Below are 17,519 nucleotides of genomic sequence, written 5' to 3' on the forward strand. Positions count from 1 at the left end.
GGGGGGTACTGAAGGGCACCCAAAATCGATTCCCTCCCTGTTTCGGTCCTGATGGGAATTTTAATCTAGCTCGCTGCTAATGTACCTGATTGGATGGGGGGAGGGATTGATGGGCTTTTTTAACAGGTCAAACAAAACATTAAAAAAAAACAAAAGTGGTATTTAGGTGCGTCTCGATGCCTTACAGAGCAGACGAAATGTGTGCATTACTCTCAGCCAGCAGAGTGTCGGCCATTTTGTTTAGGACAAAAACGAGCTGGTGAAAAAGGTGGTGCTAAGTGAAGGAAAACCATTGCTTATCAGAATGTCCGATTACAGTATTTGGGTAGATCTTAAGATCTCATTTGCCGAATTTGCAGAAAACATGTCCGTGGGTTAATGCCTGAGAACGGCGGAATACGATGAACCCTGAGCTCAGTTTGGAAATGAGATGACCTGCTCCTGAAACAAAGGCACACATCAAATCTGTGTTAACAATTTCATTATCAGCTCTGCACTGTTAAGTGTAGTGAGATTCTTTTTTTTTGTTTGTTTTGTTTTTCGCTCAAATGTGAATAACCCCTGCGGAGTATCTCAGTCGCTGGTTAAACAGTATTAGATCTGTAGCTTGGAGGTGTGGCTGCTAATTAAGCTATGCAAACCAACATGATTTAATCGCGGCCCACAATAAGGACCCTTAAGAAAGTGGCTCTACCTGTCTCTCTCTCTACCTACAATCCTGGTCTTCCTTCATCCAAATCCAGCATCGATAACTTCGCCTGTATAATAAATGTCATTTCAAAAAATCCAGTGAGGAACAATGTAAATGGATTTTATTAACCTTTGTGTTTTGACTTAATTGTACGATACGGACACAGTCACTGCTTTCCCCTGAAGTGACAATGTTCGTGTGAAGAAGTATCACCAAAGTTCACACTCAAGTCAAGCTGCAAATTCCTTAATTGTACCAGCTTTCCAGAAGCTATTTTAAACAGAGACGTGCCAGCTGTTGAACTTCTCCTTCTTTGTTTCCCTCGATCAGTTGGAAGAAGCACAGAGCTTACTTTACCTTTTGTATTAACATCTATCTGTCTAATAAATTATCACACAATGTATTATGGTGAACTGAAATGGATACACTAAAGAAAGAAGCCATTTTGAACCTCCCATATTATTGGAAAGGCCATATCAAGTGTTAATTTGAAAGTTTTTTTTTTTTTTTTTTTACTGTTAAACTAAAAAAATGAATGAAGGTGGACAGGCTCCCAAGTTTAACCATTGTGTTCTTTACCCCCAAAGTAGACGAACATTACTAAGTGCAGCGAGTTTATCATTCCAATTTAAATCAGTCTGCCATATTCATAAAAAAAAATGCCTCGTATGACTGTCGAGTGTGGTCAAAAAAAGCACAGACTGCCGTTTGTCATTAGCTCTCAGTGTGGGGATGTTGAGTTAGTGTTGAGTTTTGTGTTGAGCTTGACAGCTCTCATCGATTGTAGGATATCATTTTAATTAACTGCGTATGTGCAAAATGGTGTGTTCTCCAAGGTGTCGAATGAAATACAAGAAACTACAAAGTTAAAAGAAAATGAAACCACTGTTTACTACACGATATAGCCGATATCTTGCAGCAGCAATGCATAACATTTTTGGGACTGTGCAGTCTGTTGTACCGATGTAGCAGTGTTGTATATTTACCCGTTTTTAAAAGCATGTTGTGAACCTCAACACATAATCTTGCTGTTTTTACAATCCAGTGCAATCTTGTATGAAACCTGTAATACAGTGAATTTCGCTGTTTATCTTGGGAATGTATGCAAGTGGAAATTCCCGTCATTCCCGTTTTGACTAAGAACAAAGGGGTAATTAAGGGTCCTTTTTTTAAAGAATGAAGAGGAATTCTTAAAAAAAAAAAATTTAAAAAAAGAATTCCTCTCCACTTGTCCCCCCCCCCCCCAGCAGAGTGACTACTCAGCATGTGTGTGTGCAAAGCAGTGAGAACTCTGGTAGCATTTTGGTATTGATGTGGGGGGTGGGAGAAGCAACTATGAGAGTCTGAAATAAGTGTCACTTATTTTAACTCAGTGAAGTCTGCAGTCACATTTTACCACTAGGGGGCACCAGAGAGCAAAATGTCCAGCTAACTAGTTGGAGCCAATATGAGCAGTGCCTGTTCAGCCAATCCTCACATTTCTCAAAAGTTCAGTCATTTTTTAGCATGACTTGAGCCAGACAAGACTCTTAAAGGACCGTCCATTATTTTCTACATAGTGGAAGATGATTTTGTAATGCGAATGTGGAGAAATGTACCCGAGCTGAAATTACTGCTGTTAAAATGGTCAAGTTGACTTATGTTTGTACCTACTGTAGCATGTGTTTTATTAAAACAAATGAAGGTTTTAAATTTCTTTGTTGCATTGATTTGCGAGTAAAAAGCCAAAGGGGTCTGCTTTCAGAGACATTGTGGTTTTGGATGATTGTAGTAGACCGTATTTCGAAATTTGTAGTGTGCGTTCTCAATTTTATTATCTTAATGAAATTCTAATTTCATTTTCTGTGCTTTCTGTTCCCTAATTGACTTATTTCAAAGCATTCTTGTAATAGGATTTTGGAACTTTATAACTAACTAATAAGCCTACCTACACAGGCAACTGCACCTAAGTTAGGAAGACCAAAAAGGGGGTTACTTTTTGTAACACAGACCAGGCCGATGGCATATGAACAGAAAGCAAAGCATAATGCATAGATTCAGAGCCGAAGATCAGAGCCATTCTGCAGTCTGCTGTGGTGGAGGCTGGCTGCCTCCAGTAATCTGCTTACAGCAGCAATATGTGACATACAGGCAGTGAAAGAGCAGATTTACTCAACTAATCCCTCATTTCTCATCTGTGAAACCACTTGGAATTCTGGGTAAAACCCACCTGGTTTTTTTCACATCCCTCTCTCTCTCTGAAATCAAGTCTCGGTGTGTCCAGAGGATAAAATATGCTGGTCACAAAGCAACTGGCACTTTCAGCAAAATCCTCAAACAGTTCATTCATGTCAGATTAATTACAAAGCAGCAGGTTGTCGGCTAAATATATAGCGTATCCACCTAATAATGACAATCAAAATACCTCTGAACGGTTGCCCACACAACTGAGAAGCACACAGTGCTACAAAAGCAAACACTTGGCAGAGAAATTCAGGTAAAATATCAATGAATGGATATTAAACGAAATATGCCGTGGACATGCTGAACCACAGCTTCAGACTACCCCAACGGCACAGCTGACTAGAGATCATACCATTGAATTGTGCTTCATACCAACCGTGTATTTGTGAGAAACCAAAAACATAGGAGAATCAATAAAACAGGAGTACTTAAATAAATTAAAATATTACATATGAAAATGAAACATCCAACTTTTTTTACAGGAACTGTGGGTGTGTGCATCTTGATTATTATTATTTTTAAAAATCTGAAGCATAGATTGTGTAGGAATCCCCCAAAGTTGTACAGATTGAAAACAAATGTATTTAATTTTTTTGGCAGAAATCTCACCCCGTACTTTAGGTCCAGCCCTCCATGATGTTTACGCGGTATGAGCTAGGCTACCTAGGTTTGCATGGCGTAAAGGCAGAAGAGAGAGAACAAACCAATGTAGCAATTATGTGGTTCGGCAAACGCCCATAAGATCTGCTAGTTTCCAGCTTAAATGGCACTGGGCGATGTACGGAACTACATTTCCCATAGGCCCAAGGGTGGAGTTAAAAATGTGTAGTCTGCTAAGTGATGCCGGCGAGCTTCGGGCTTATACGGGCTTGATCCGCATAAATTTCAGGCAATAACAAAAACATTCAAGCATGCTGGGGAGAAATTGCCTGTCAAGAACCTGACGAAGGCTCATTCTTCACCTAAACGCACAGGTATACTTAATGAGATTTTTTCTTGTTTTTTTAAAAATATTTTTTCTGCACTGAACTATGGGTTCTTCATGCTTGGTCTGTTCTGTACCCTGAATACATACTAGATTTTTGCACCAGATAAGATGTGTTCCCTCAGCATCATGGGAAACATTAAATCCAGTTCAAACGCTGTTTTGCTTCAAGGACTGTCCGAATCCTTGGTTCTCTGCAATTTAATGACTGGCAATTCAACCGGTAAACAAAAGCAGCAAGACTGATCTTACATAAAGTGGTGAAACCTGCATCAAATCTTCAAGACAATAATGATTCGGTATACTGGTTTTAAATTGATTCTGTTCCCTATTCAATACGAAGATTTTGTCATCTAACAAAGCAAAAAAAATTATTCTCCTGCTTAGCAGTGGGAGATGGAGGGGAAAAAAAACCTTTTCATTTTATAATAAATACTTTAATAAAATCGGGTTTCCATCAGGCATCTTTTCAAATCATTTAATATACATGTTGCTAGGAGACACCACAACATGAATCATGTGATAAATCCTTCCTGCCCGCCATAATGCCAACATCAGTAAACAAATAAATTTATAAAACCTTTAAAATCTCAGATCATCCGCATGACTGCATGTTCAAGTATTTCATGAGAATAAAAATAAAACCTACACAGGTAAACATGTAAACCAAATAAAATACAATGCAAGAAATATGTTTTTCTTTTTTTTTTTTTTTTTTTTTTAAAGCCAGAAGCAAACCAAAGCAATATCTACACACAATGCTGGCACTAATTAAACATCCCTATGAATCTGTCCTCATAGATGCACAACTGGCCAGTGTGAACGTAGCACTCCAGTTGTATACATCTCAACGCAACTCTTCCCACAATGTGCATTCAACGTGACGCACAAGTCCTATTACAGTAAGTGAATGTTTTCATTCCATTTTTCCTGACTGACACAGCAGTCCATTTTTCTCCTGTTTCCTTCTGTCAGTCCAACTGTAAAATAAAATAAACCACGTCCCTGTTTTTCCAGCACAGAGACACAGTAAGCAAGGCCTGTATGAGTTTGTTTGTGCTGGTGTGACTGCTGCTGTTTTTGGCTGAGGAGGCGGGGCCAGGCCAGGCCGGGGGCGGGGTCAGGGGCGGAGGCGGGGCCAGGCGAGGCCGGGGGTGGAGTCAGGGGCAGAGGCGGAAGCGTGTGAGTAGGGGGAGGTGGTCGGACGAGTTGCGCTCGTTGGGCAGGCCGTTGGCTGTCCACAGGTCCCTCTTGTCCACCAGCGCCAGCCTGGCCAGGAGCTGCAGCCCCTGCTCGGGAGCCGCACTGCATTCTGGGAGACAGACCGCACCAAGGTCACCTCAGCGAAACTCTCGCTCTCGATAATCACCCACTCCACGCCCTGCAGGGCCCGTATCGGCAAGCTTCCAGCCCCGCAGTACGCACGCACACACCGTCTAATAATAAGCAGCTATGGAACCGTGTAAGTGCAACTTAATCGCTATAGAAAAGGCTTATTGATTGAAGCGCGGTCGATCTAGCTCATTCGCAGAAAGAGCTCCTGCAGATTCGTCCCAGTCTATCGGCCACCTGCGTTAGCGTTAGCGATAGCGTGCCGCTTACCTGGCTGTGCCACCGTGTCCCCCCGCGCCGCGGAGTAGAAGATGTAGTCCACGGTGATGGCGGTCCTGGAGTGGCAGGTGGTGACCTCGGGCCTCCCGCCCTCCGTCAGGCGGTGGGCGTAGGCCGAGGTGAGCCTGAGGCCGTGGGCGATGCTGGGCCTGTGAGCCCTGAGAGACGGGCACAGCGCTCAGAGCTCAGTCCCGGCACGGCGGCCATCTTTACACCCCGCTCCCACAGGAGAGTGCAGGCAAACGTGACCTCTTCACACCCGGGATGTGGAGCCTTAAGAAACTATCCTGGGATAAAATATAAATCCCTTCTCTGCATTCACACAGCAGCTTCAAACTTAATTCCAACTTAATTCGCAAAACAGCACATCGCGCTGAACTCAAGCAGGAGCGCTCCTTTATGGTCCACTCTCATTCTAGATACCCCTTCATTCTACATCCTGCACTGCATTCATTTTGTTCTTGTATTAATGTCTACTTAGCCCAGCAAAATAACCAGGTGATGTACATGCCCTTAGAAGACTCATACTTCTCCCTACAGAAGCAGGCAGCACTCAGTCGTGAAGGGTTTGCAAATGAAAGCGTTTGCATAGAACTAGTGACCTTCCTACGGTCGATGGCTCTCTAAGGGCGATGAGGAGACAGGGAAGGGAAATGGCTGACATTCGGCGACACCCCTACGCCTCGGGGCAGCTGAGGAGGCGCCGCCCTGTTGCATGGGAGGGGCTTGCAGAGCAGACAGGGCAACGAGAGGGGGGCGGAGCGTTCTCGTCCATCCCGCTGCAGACGCCAAACCGTTAGCAGTCCGGTGACCGCGCGCCTTCATAACCTCGTCCAGAAGCGTTAGCGCCGAGCCATCAAGCGGGTTTATAAACAAGACCTCCTACAGCAGGGGTCTCAAACTCCAGATCTGGAGGGCTGCAGCCTCTGCTGCTTTTCATGATTTCCTTTCAATCAGCAGCTAATTCAGGCAAGGAGTGCACACTCTTTAGCCAATTACTTAAATTAAGTAATTAAGTGGCAGGAACACATCAAAAACCAGCAGACACAGCAGCCCTCCAGGATTTGAGTCGAAGATCCTCATCTCACAGAAAACCTCTGGACACTGAAAAAAACAATAACAAAAACAAACAACAAAAAAAAAAACCTGCCCCACCACCGGATGGTTAATACCAGTGTCACCCAGCAACCTCTAAAAACACATTGACTCCATAGCTTCGGTTACACCCCTTATATCCCGTACAACTTACTCGTTGTGTGGGGCGTCTGTTCCCTCTGTGAGACAGGAGGCCTCTCCCTCAGCCTCTGTGGAAGAAGGCAGAAGAACAGACTTCACACTGATGGAAGTTAAGGAGAGCTTCTCTAGCCTGGTTTTCACCAGGCTGAGCTACTCGGCCTGCTGCGGTGCCACATGGTCTGGTGCTCCAGGCTAGGGCGTTCCACCTCGATATACAGTGCTTTGCAACGGCAAAAGGCGCTACATAAACGCTGGCGGGGTGTGCTGGCATCGGCATGGAGTGGCAGGTTACCTGCATCCGTCCCGGGCTGGCTCTCGTACTGGCAGTGCTGGCTGATGCCCACGCTCCGGGGCCAAATGGGCACGGGGAGGAGACGCTGCACTCTGTGGCTCTCCTCCTGACCGGACACCTGTAATCAAAAACCAAAACCAAAGCAGTGCTCACCCCCAGTGTCAAAGGGCATTAGGAATAACCCTCCCGTTCCCATAATTCATTCATTCTTTCAGGAACTAAGCTTGCCTTTCACATGACACCACAGACACTAGGACCAGCCCCTATAACTGCTGGATGAATGTGTCCATTAGCATTTCCCCTGTCCCTGCAGAAAGTGTGGTGTCAGTCATGAGGGTCCCTGGCAGATGGGTGTATTATTTTGGGGGGGAAGCACAGGGCCCTCACCATCCCGATGGGGATGCCCTCGTACTCCAGCCAGCTGTCCCGGATGAAGCTGTAGAGGGGGGACCCGGGCACGGAGTTGAAATCCCCGCAGAGGACAACGGGGCAGGCGCCGCCGCCCTCCAGACGGGACACGCGGGTGATCTCCGCCAGCAGCACGGCCAGCTGGGCCAGCTTGATGTCCCCCCGCCGCGGGTTGTACAGGAGGTGCGTGTTGGCCACGCACAGGACCTGCCCCGGACCGGGGGGGGGCGCGGGAGCCGCGGGGGCCGGGAGGGCCGAGCGGGCGCAGCAGGAGCACCAGGCCCACGTTGTCCCGGTCCAGGGTGGGGACGTCCCGCCGGAAGTACTCCACGGGGTGCCCAGACACCAAGGAGAAGCGGTCCCGCTTGAAGCTCACCGCACAGCCGTCCGATTTCCAGCCCGTGCGCCTCTTGTACTCACAATGGTACCCTGTGAGAAGAGAAGGGGACGGGCGGGACCCAGGGAACACGGTGAATCTCAAATATTACAACGCTGTACGAAACACTGTGCTACTGCGTGATTACAGGTAATAAGGAATACATTATCAGCTAATGAATAAAATAATTTGGTTATTTCTAAGCATCACAAGACAAAAAACTTTAGCCTAGTGCGCCCCCTAGTGGGAACATGACATTTCCTGAAAACCACAGACCTAAGGATCAATTGTGTCCACCTGTATCAGGTGGTAGGCCTTATCGGTTTCTGGATTTCAAGCACATTCTGCTCTTAATTATTTAATCAGCCCAATTACTCACATAATCGGCCATTTTACCCACATTTCTTGGCAAGCTCATGAATGACAGCTGAAGACTTTTCTTGTGTTCCTATAAACAATTTTACTGTGGTATAATTAGTGAGTGAACTGCTGTTGGTGCATACAGTTCATTAGCAAAATGAGCCAGGGTAATTAATAGAAATTAATAGAAACAAAAACCTGCACATACTACCATCCCTTCTCCTTGTCTAGAGGTTGCTGCACCATTCAAATAACTACATTAAAAGGTATAATTACCCAAGTGGCAAACGCAATTCAGATTTACTACTTTAATATGTAGTACACAAAGCACACCAAAATATTAATTATTTCTTTATAATTTGTTTTGTATCCATGGAGCTTTTGGCAACTAGAAAAAAGGAGGAAAAAAATAGCTTCAATACCTAAAGACTCTAGACTGGGTTTGAGCTGTTTTTGATAGTGGTCCTCTTGCACTTCTTGTAGACACAATATCTAAGGAGAAAAGGTTTTACAGGACACGAGAAAATCAAGTACAAAAGAACATCCGGTTTTGAAGTTTAGTGATGTAGAAGATCGATGACACCCAGCGTTTAACTCATCATTAACAGATATATATTGTATATATACAAATGACCAAGTTTGAAAGAATAGAACTAAAGTTGTTCGGAGAAAGATTGTGCGGAAAGGCCTTTGTGTTTGCAAACCCCGGCTTAAACTGAAGGCAACGATACAGTATTTGCCAGTTGTCGGTAAAAGATACACCTTTTCTCTGGCTAAACGTCAGGCTGTCTGCAGTGCTGGGTAGCCTGTAGGGCGTGAAATAGTCACTGGCTGGTGGGTGACTACAGCAGTGCACTGAACAGTGTTTTTAGCAAAGGGAGCCGGTAGCACAACAGTAACTCAAGACCAAGAGAGGGAGAAATGCATTTTACAAATCAAGAAGAAAACAGACAGCTCTCCAGCACCTGTGTTAAGCACAGAGTAGAAGGAATGTACTGATGGGACTGGGGATGATCTTCACTGTAGTTTTTCTGGCCTAGTTAACTCACCAAAGTCGGGTTCAATACCATATACACAGCGGCAAGCATATCCCTGTGGGAATTACATAAATGACCGTTTCACTTACATCTGCATTATGCAGCTCAAGTTCCTTCAGTATATTGGGGAAGCGGTGGCTCCAGTCAAGTACAGATGAAGGGCAGTGTTTGTACAAATAAGCGTTTTCCTGGAGGAGCTGCTGAGACAAGATGTTGTACGACATCACAGAAAAGTCAAAGGGCGGATCTGACTTTGATCTGCGCTTATAAAGGTGAGAAAAATCCTCCCACTGTCTCTTTATTTCTGCAAAAAGACAAAGAGGTATACAGTTAGCATTTGGACACACTGTCTATATGAAAACACGCAGGATGAATCATATTGTCTGGGTCTCAAAACACTGCATTCCTCTATCTCCATTTCCATCCCTACTGAAATCTGGTGAACACTACACTACTGCAGCAATTTTATCTTAATTGTGCATGGTCCCTGCTAAATAAAAAATGAACTAATGTAAGCAAAACTTGACCGCATAATTACCTGTGGGCGGTCTTCTCTTCGGAGGACTTGTCTGAATTTTCCACGCAGAAGGGTCATTTGGAATCGCGCTATTTGGGCTCTCTCGTGCTTGCCTCTCGTGACAGGGAAAATGACTGGGTGAACTTCGTGGCTTCTGCCCGGCCCTCTCGTCATCTGGGCTTCTCCTCCTCTTGTGCGGAGGATCAGTTTTTGCATTATCCATGATTCCGTGGGAAAGATGTAAGGCCCTTTGAAAACCAGTGAATAAGAACCTGGGGTGGTCTGTCGCCAAACCTGAGGTGCTTCGTCCCCAAGTTCCGATATCTCGAGCGCCTGGGTTTACCAGCAAGTTCCTGTTGTGGTGAAACTGCCGAGGCCAGGGGGGGTGCCCCATCCACCATGAGGGATTGAACGGGTACGGAGTCCGCCACCACCCCAGTGATGCCTGTGCGGAGGGAGACCAGCCGGAGCCCAAGACGTTCAGGTGCCGAGTAAACATGGGGAGGCTGTGAGGAAAACAGGTTGCGAGTAAGTCCCCAAATGTGAAGTCAGTGCTGGAGAAAGTCACCGAACGAACGTTATTGTTTGCATCTCTTAAACATCACGTTCGCAAGCTTTAAAACAGCTGCAGAAAGGAGACCGGAGAATACTGCAGTCTGCAGATGTCCCAAGTCGTTTGCCCCTACACCTGAACATTATTTGTTAAAACGTTCCCACAAGATTTATTTGAAGCGCCGATGTTAAGTGCTGTATTGTCTCCAGTCTCGGTCGCTGGCTAATTTATACTGCCGTAAGTAGTGCAGGCAACTACAGATGGTAGCATAAGCAGCTTCAAACAATACAATTTGCAAGCGAATAATACATAATAAATCAGCGGGAAAGAAACTGGCAACGTAGTCAGTTGTGCATATTGAACGAACGAACTCAAAATATCAAAACAGCCCATTGGCTACTTACTGGGGTGTACATGGATATTCATAATTGGAGTTGGGGCTTCGGTACATGTATGAAAACCAGCATAAAAAGATAACCTCTTTGGCTCCAATTTTACTTTTGTGATGCTCCAATTTCTGATAGCAACAAATTTTAATAGAAAAATAACAGATTCCCAAAATTATATCGTCCGCGTACCCAGTCCTACAGGCCTTATGAGTCCTGTAAATATGACGTCACACACTCAGGATTTGTTAGTTTCCAAATATAGTAGCTAATGGGAATTGTAGTCTTTACTGGTGTCCATCCCAAACTTTACAAACGGCATTTCCAAATAGATTAAAGGACGCTATTTACGGGGTCTGACGTGGTTTCAGATGTCTTAGCCACGCAATCCCCAGTTAAACGAACTATTTGGTAACAAGCCGTACTTTCAATATCAAATCAGATTACTGGAAAGCTAGCAGGCAAGCTAACACGTTACCTAAGTTAGCTACATAGCAGCGATTGAGGCAAGCCAGCTAGTTGTACGGACAGTCATGGATACAAGGTAGGCAGTTTTTGTAGGTAACATGGTAACGTCTGTCTGCATTTAAATAGTTGCATTCGCCGTTAACTAGTTCGGTTGTTAGATACGTACCTGCGTATGATTCTTCTACTTGACAGGATAGAGTTACAGAAGCAAGCAGGTAGAGTAGCGGTTACTTTAATGTGCAGCTCTTCCAAATTAATAGCGTTCTCTCACGAATGTAGTTTTGTCTTTAGCATCAAATCACAGAATGCATTCAGTCGGCTTCACAGCGTCCCTCCAGCGAATGTGGACCAGTAGCCGGTATTACAGGTTCTGTGTAATTTTACTGCGTTCGACGCCAGAATAGCCGCTATGCAAGATGTCGCAGTCTCAGCCGCAGGGTACTTCAATTCAGGGGTGAAATCATTTGGCTTTTTATACCTAAGTTGAACTCTCAGACGTTATTTACTTTAGCTGTGCATTTTATAAGATCAATGGCAAGGTATCGGTATCGCCATGAATTATGACAGTTTATGGACATTCACCTCCAGGGTTTGTTATTTTGAAGGGCATGAAAACAGTGTAGGCCTACAGCCCATTTACTGTTTGGTAAATGCACAATGACTGCAGGAGCAGATTTCTGGATGACTTCAAATGATGACAGTGATCGGTTAGAAACTTATTAGGCTGAAGGTTAATACGCCACCAGAGCCCAGGACCACTAACAGGAGAAACCCAATAAGATGGTAAATGGACTGCATTTATATAGCACCTTTATCCAAAGCGCTTTATATATATATAAGATCGCATACATTTTCTGAATGTTGGACATAAAGAATGTGAAATTCTGCAGTTATTAAAAAGTCTACATTGTCATGGTGATTGTGACACTAAGAGAAAAGTGTGCCATACTGCAGTCTTATTAAAGGCTTATTAACAAACATGTCAAATTCATTTAGTACTGAAGAAATTGAGAAAAAAGCAAAACCAGCATTAATATTACTGTAATTAACAAGGCGATAGTAATATAAGGTGGGGGGGGGGGGGGGACGGGGGGGGGGGACTTTTTGAAGGATTCACAAATAATAATAATAACAATAATAACTTTAATGTAAATGGTATGGGTTCCACAATGTAAGAATGTTTAAGAAGCTGAAGAATGAAGAAAAACAAATGCTGGTTATAGGGTGTGGCTCTTTAGCCTGGTCAATTTCTGTGGACAAAGTGACTAAGATCTTTTCCAAATAGTTGAAATAATCCGTTGTAATCAGCTGCAGTTCCTGTTTTATGATGACAACTGGTAACCATGGATTAGACCAATAAGCAGAGTAGCATAATGTCAATTGTGAACAGACCATTTAGCCTTACTGAAACCTGCAGGTTTCTTTGCATATGCTATACAATGTCGAAGGCAATACAGAAGAAACTCAAAAGATACAAACCTCATATGAACTTACTGGTCAAATGAACGTAAAATGTAATTTGTGTAAAATGCAATTCTGCCTCATTAATGTCTAGATCTTTACAGTCACTAGTGCAGCCATTAATCGTTTAATTATCTCATCAATCCCAGTCATCTTGCTTCCCCATTTCTCTGGTTTACATCCTACATTGATTATATCTTAGCTATTAATTTCTTTAGTTGTCTTTGGCTTTATTTTTTGTTAGTATAGTGGTATTATAATTAATTGTATGTTGGTGTGATGGATTATTTAAATGTATGGAACACCTATTTACCAATATGGCAATTTTTCCCATTTCTCACTGAATTTCCTTTGGCAACTTCCAGGGGAGCTAGAAACATATTATTATTGAATTGATATATACATTAAGAAGGTATACAAGTTCAAATATATTAGCAGACAAACACTTTTTTTCATACTTTAATTTTAATTTCTGTAACCAACACATCCATCTGCAGTGGATCAACATCGCCATGGAAAGTCTGTAATCTTCATGGTATTCAGGAGCCAGTAGAAAGCGAGTTAATGCACGTGTCACAAGTCCTCGTTTTAAAAAAAAGAAAGAAAAAAGAATCACAATCATGATAAGCATTCAGGCACATGGCCAAGCCTGTTTGATGTCCTGTAAGCCAATTAAATATTCCCCCCCTGACTGAGTTCAATGTAAATTTCAAACCTAAAATGCATGTCAGTTCTTTAACCCACCATAATGAGCCACTTGTTTAATGGCTTTTCACATTATGGTTGACATCCACTACAGGACTGAGGCAGCATTAATTCTTCCTCTTGCTGGTAATTAATGCCGCAACAGATTATAAGACTTATAAGGCTTCAGTGACCACTGCAATGAAACACGAAATCTCCCGTGTCTTCCTGTCCTGTGACATGACACGAGACTTCAGTCCCGCTAATTACAATGTTGATTGTAATCGTAGTAAAAGAGGAATCTCTCAAGTATCCAAATCACACTCTTAAAATAGTTAGAAATCTCTGTCACTGACAGAGTGAAGGAGGAGGTATCCCCCCCCCCCCGCGTGTCGGCCATCTTTGGTGTCTTGTCCACTGCTTCCCTGGCCTCCGAGTCTCCACCAGCAGAGTTCTGAAGCCAGGAGAGTGTCTTTTGGTCCCGCCCCTTGCGCGCGCGCGCGTCTGACCGCGGTGGCGTTCGTCGACCGCCTGCGATCACGAGAAGGGCACCTCCCATCTCTGAGTGTAGGCGGACAGTTCGCAGGGGCTTATGACGAGCATCTTGCTGCTCTCGATCCCGTCCAGCGCCATCTCGCTGTCCAGGCAGTAGTGGGAGGCCAGGTGCTCGATGTGGGTCCCGGACTTCTGCCATTTCTGGGGAGCGAACCACAAACAGGTGCGCAGAATTACCCGGGTGCCAACTGGGGCAGTTTTGCTCAACTGGTTTTTGGTGTTTTGTGTGCCTTATGGCCAATGTGCTGTTTTCTGCAGGGCGGTGTGTAAGTGGATGTATACTAATGTATAGTGTTATCCAAGGAAGGAGTGCTTCAGTTGGCAGGCTCTCCCCGGCTGACACAAGACATTCTCCCAATGTTACAGCAATGTAGTGGCAATGTTATAACACCGACAGAACATTCCAGTAACATTGTGAGAACATTTTGTCTTAGCTGGGGTCTAGTTAGTAAGCTTTGAGGGCATTGCATATTGTACACACAAGCTACTGAAGGTAATGTATGGTGTAGTAACACGGCCTATGGATTTATGCCATCATTGTCACCCCTAATGCAACCACTAGGTGTCTCTGTTACCTCACATATTCACACATTTGTGCACTGTGTATAAACTGGGTCGTGGGTTTACAGGTAAATCAAATTCGTACATTGTCTGGGTCTTAAGATCTCGATTTTTAATGCTAAATGTATCACGTTAAAAATACAAATAGAAATGACATTTTTAAAATCATCTAGAGCTGCAGTTGCTTCAGCAGTTGTTATTCTCCACACATTTTTACTCTCTCACTACAGAAAATCTTAAACCGATTCATCTTATCTGCAATATCTACCTTGTGCCTCTGTCTTGGAATAACTCCAAATAGATTATGTAATGCACAAAAAAAACAAAATCACCGTTCACCGGTTTAGTTTATGCATATTTTTTAGAAGTAACTGAATAGAAACCAACGCTCCGCTTTTGTCCCTGATCAAAGAAAATCCCTTCAGATTGCCATGACACATTCATAGCAGTGGGAGATCGCTTCTCTAATTGAAAAAGAAAATAGTTAGAGCGAAATTAATTAGTATTCAGGGCTTGGAGGGCCTCAAAGTCATTCTTGTTACTGGCTGTTGAATCGCAAATTATATTGAGACACGCTCTCGGGCTCTACCTTGAATTCAGACACCGCCTGAGGGATCATATAAATGTAGCTCTAATTAGCTATCGCTGTACAGTTTCCAGTTTCCCTCTGTGAGCTGGAGAGAGCACACTGCTACGGGGAGAGCTTTTTTTCCAGCAGGGGAGATGCACCTGAAGAATCCACGGCTGTGTGAGAACCGAGCCCACAGTAAGCAAGCAGGAACTGTTTAAATTCGACCGCTGAGATAGTGTTCCTGGCAGCGCCGGCGAGAGAAAGCTCATCTGCAATTCAGAAAAGGTTAAACGGAGCCCTCCACCTCCAAGCTAACCGATCGATTCGAAGATGGTTTTGAAAACGGCGAAATGATAAATATGTCCTTTCGGCAGCGATATACGATTAAATGGCCCAGATTTATCCTCAAGGTAAGCCCTGAAGGCCAACGCCACCAAACACAAACCTGCAATTTGTCGACTCGCATATGTGCGAGCCTCCAGGTTCTGCCGATGTAAACAGACAACTTAAGAAGGTTAGAGACATCTCATTACCTTTAATTTAACTTTCTCTCGCTCGCCTCTTGTTTTCCCGGCTGAAACATACCAGCAGACAATCAAGCCTCCTTTTTTTCTCCTCCAAAACACAGTCATGCCTAATGCATAAACACTCCCACACACACGCTGATGGATTGCGCCAGCAGACGGTTCAATTTATTCCAGTTTTTAAAAATAAACAAACCCCCTACGTTAACCGGCTTCCTTGAAAGTCGTGGCAGCCTTCTGCTACCTCTCGTTTGCGTTCTGAAACGTACAGCAAATTGCATATATAGGTGTGTGGCCAGAGAGAGAGAGAGAGAGGCAGTGGGAAAATGCAGTAGCAGCTGCCTGCAGAAGCCAGAGGACAGAGAGCTTGCAGGAACGATCTTGGGGGGGTGGAGGGGGTGGAGGGGATTTCTCGGGCAGGCAATCAGAGGCTGTAAGTGAAACTTGATTTATGGGTTGTCAGAAGCGTCTTTCTGGGTCTGTGCCTCTGGGGTGCGGCGGGCGTTAGCGCGCGGCGCGGAGCAGAGCGGCGCGGTCGCGGTTTTCGCGGAGCCCCTTCCTCACCTGTTTCCCGTCGCCGATGTTGCAGGGCACGAGCAGGACCTGGGAGGCCGGGAAGGTGGTGGCCAGGGAGAGGCAGTGCTGCTGCTGCCGGATCTGCTGCCCGTGGGTGTACAGCCACTCCTGGAGGGGGGGATTATAGAGTTAGCACACTGCACTATGCACTCTGTGGGTGTACAGCTACTCCTGGGGAGTATTATTGAGAGTTAGCGCACTGCACTGTGCACTCTGTGGGTGTACAGCCACTCCTGGGGGGTATTATTGAGAGTTAGCGCACTGCACTGTGCACTCTGTGGGTGTACAGCCACTCCTGGGGGGTATTAGACAGAGTCAGGGCACTGCACTGCACTGTGCCTGTGACTGTAGATCCAATCCTGAGGGACATTACCCAGTGTTAAAACACCTGCTGTGCAATGTGACAATCTATGAGCCTACACACATTCCTGAGGAACATTGCAGTAATAAAAGACTAACTGTACACTGCCACTAAGAGTGTAGAGCCACTCCTAAGGGTTGTTACACACCGTTAACACACTCCACTGTACACTGTGTCCGTCTATGAGTGTAGATCGATTCTTCAGGAATATAACACACTTGAGTACTCCGTGGACTGTGACTACATAGTGTGTGTACATGTGCTTCTGAGGACCATAATATTGTATATATCTATGCATCTCTGTGCCATGCTCCTGAGAAGAAAAACAGTGGGCACATTCCTTCATCACATACGTACGTATGTACCACATAGATGGCAGGGCTGCTGGGTGGCTCACCCCGCTAAGGCCCTGTTCTCGTGTGTTGCGGACGGGTTCTGCTATGGAATCTGCACTGTGTGCCAGTGACTGGCAGCCGCGCAGGGCGCCACCTCGCCCGCGCAGGGAGCATCTCGGCCAGCCGGGACTTCGTCAGCCGCGTCTCGTCACGCTCGGGCGCCGGCGGCCCACGCCGGGCCGAGCGGCGCGCCCACAGCCAGCCTGTCGCGCTCCGAGCCCCCGTTTCGCGGACCGCGGCACGAAAAGAAGCGGCGCTTTGGCATCGCACCGCCTTAGGCGGAGAGCATGTGCTCGTCCGCGCCACCCCGGCTCGGTAAAAATAGCACGCTTCTGAGAACGACGGGGCGTTCCAGATTGGGAGAAAGAGGGCCAAAGCATCCAAATAAATTAAAAATAGTCTAGATACATGTTTTTTGTCATTGAGTCATTGAATTGGGCATCCTTTTCTAGAGAACATGCCAGTAGGGAAATGGGTAACTTCTTTGGGAGGGGCCATAATGCAATAAACAAGTCAAAACAAGTCATGCAAGTAAGACTACTGTGGTCAGCACCAAGCCCTGTGTGTGCAGCATTTTTGTGCCTTAGTTCGAAAGAACTGGGATAATTGGCTTGCACACAGGATTTATTATGTTGATTGGATCCACAAGGATCCAATTACTTACATATATTAAGCCACAGTGTAGTGT

The 17,519-nt window shown here is 45.0% G+C and overlaps 2 protein-coding genes across 3 annotated transcripts in view; both read right to left on the reverse strand.

The window, feature by feature from the left end:
• Positions 1-3,437: 3,437 nt before the first annotated feature.
• Positions 3,438-10,898, reverse strand: angel2 (angel homolog 2 (Drosophila)). Its single transcript, XM_035420172.1, is given in 10 exon segments — positions 3,438-5,211; positions 5,502-5,668; positions 6,760-6,814; positions 7,039-7,156; positions 7,426-7,701; positions 7,703-7,875; positions 8,605-8,674; positions 9,309-9,523; positions 9,758-10,242; positions 10,694-10,898. Coding segments are annotated over 10 exon segments (1,758 nt in total). The 5' UTR covers positions 10,741-10,898; the 3' UTR covers positions 3,438-5,059.
• Positions 10,899-13,050: 2,152 nt separating this feature from the next.
• galnt14 (UDP-N-acetyl-alpha-D-galactosamine:polypeptide N-acetylgalactosaminyltransferase 14 (GalNAc-T14)) overlaps positions 13,051-17,519 on the reverse strand; it is a 74,953-nt gene continuing 70,484 nt past the window's right edge. Inside the window, exons 14-15 of one of the 2 annotated variants that reach the window (XM_035423281.1) lie at positions 16,064-16,183; positions 13,051-13,984 (exon numbers count right to left, since the gene is read on the reverse strand). In XM_035423281.1, the coding sequence (XP_035279172.1) occupies positions 13,826-13,984; positions 16,064-16,183 (279 nt within the window). In that variant the 3' untranslated portion in view covers positions 13,051-13,825. The other variant, XM_035423282.1, reaches the window with a different exon arrangement.

The sequence above is a fragment of the Anguilla anguilla genome, chromosome 6, assembly GCF_013347855.1.
Source record: "Anguilla anguilla isolate fAngAng1 chromosome 6, fAngAng1.pri, whole genome shotgun sequence".
NCBI classification, from domain to species: domain Eukaryota; kingdom Metazoa; phylum Chordata; class Actinopteri; order Anguilliformes; family Anguillidae; genus Anguilla; species Anguilla anguilla.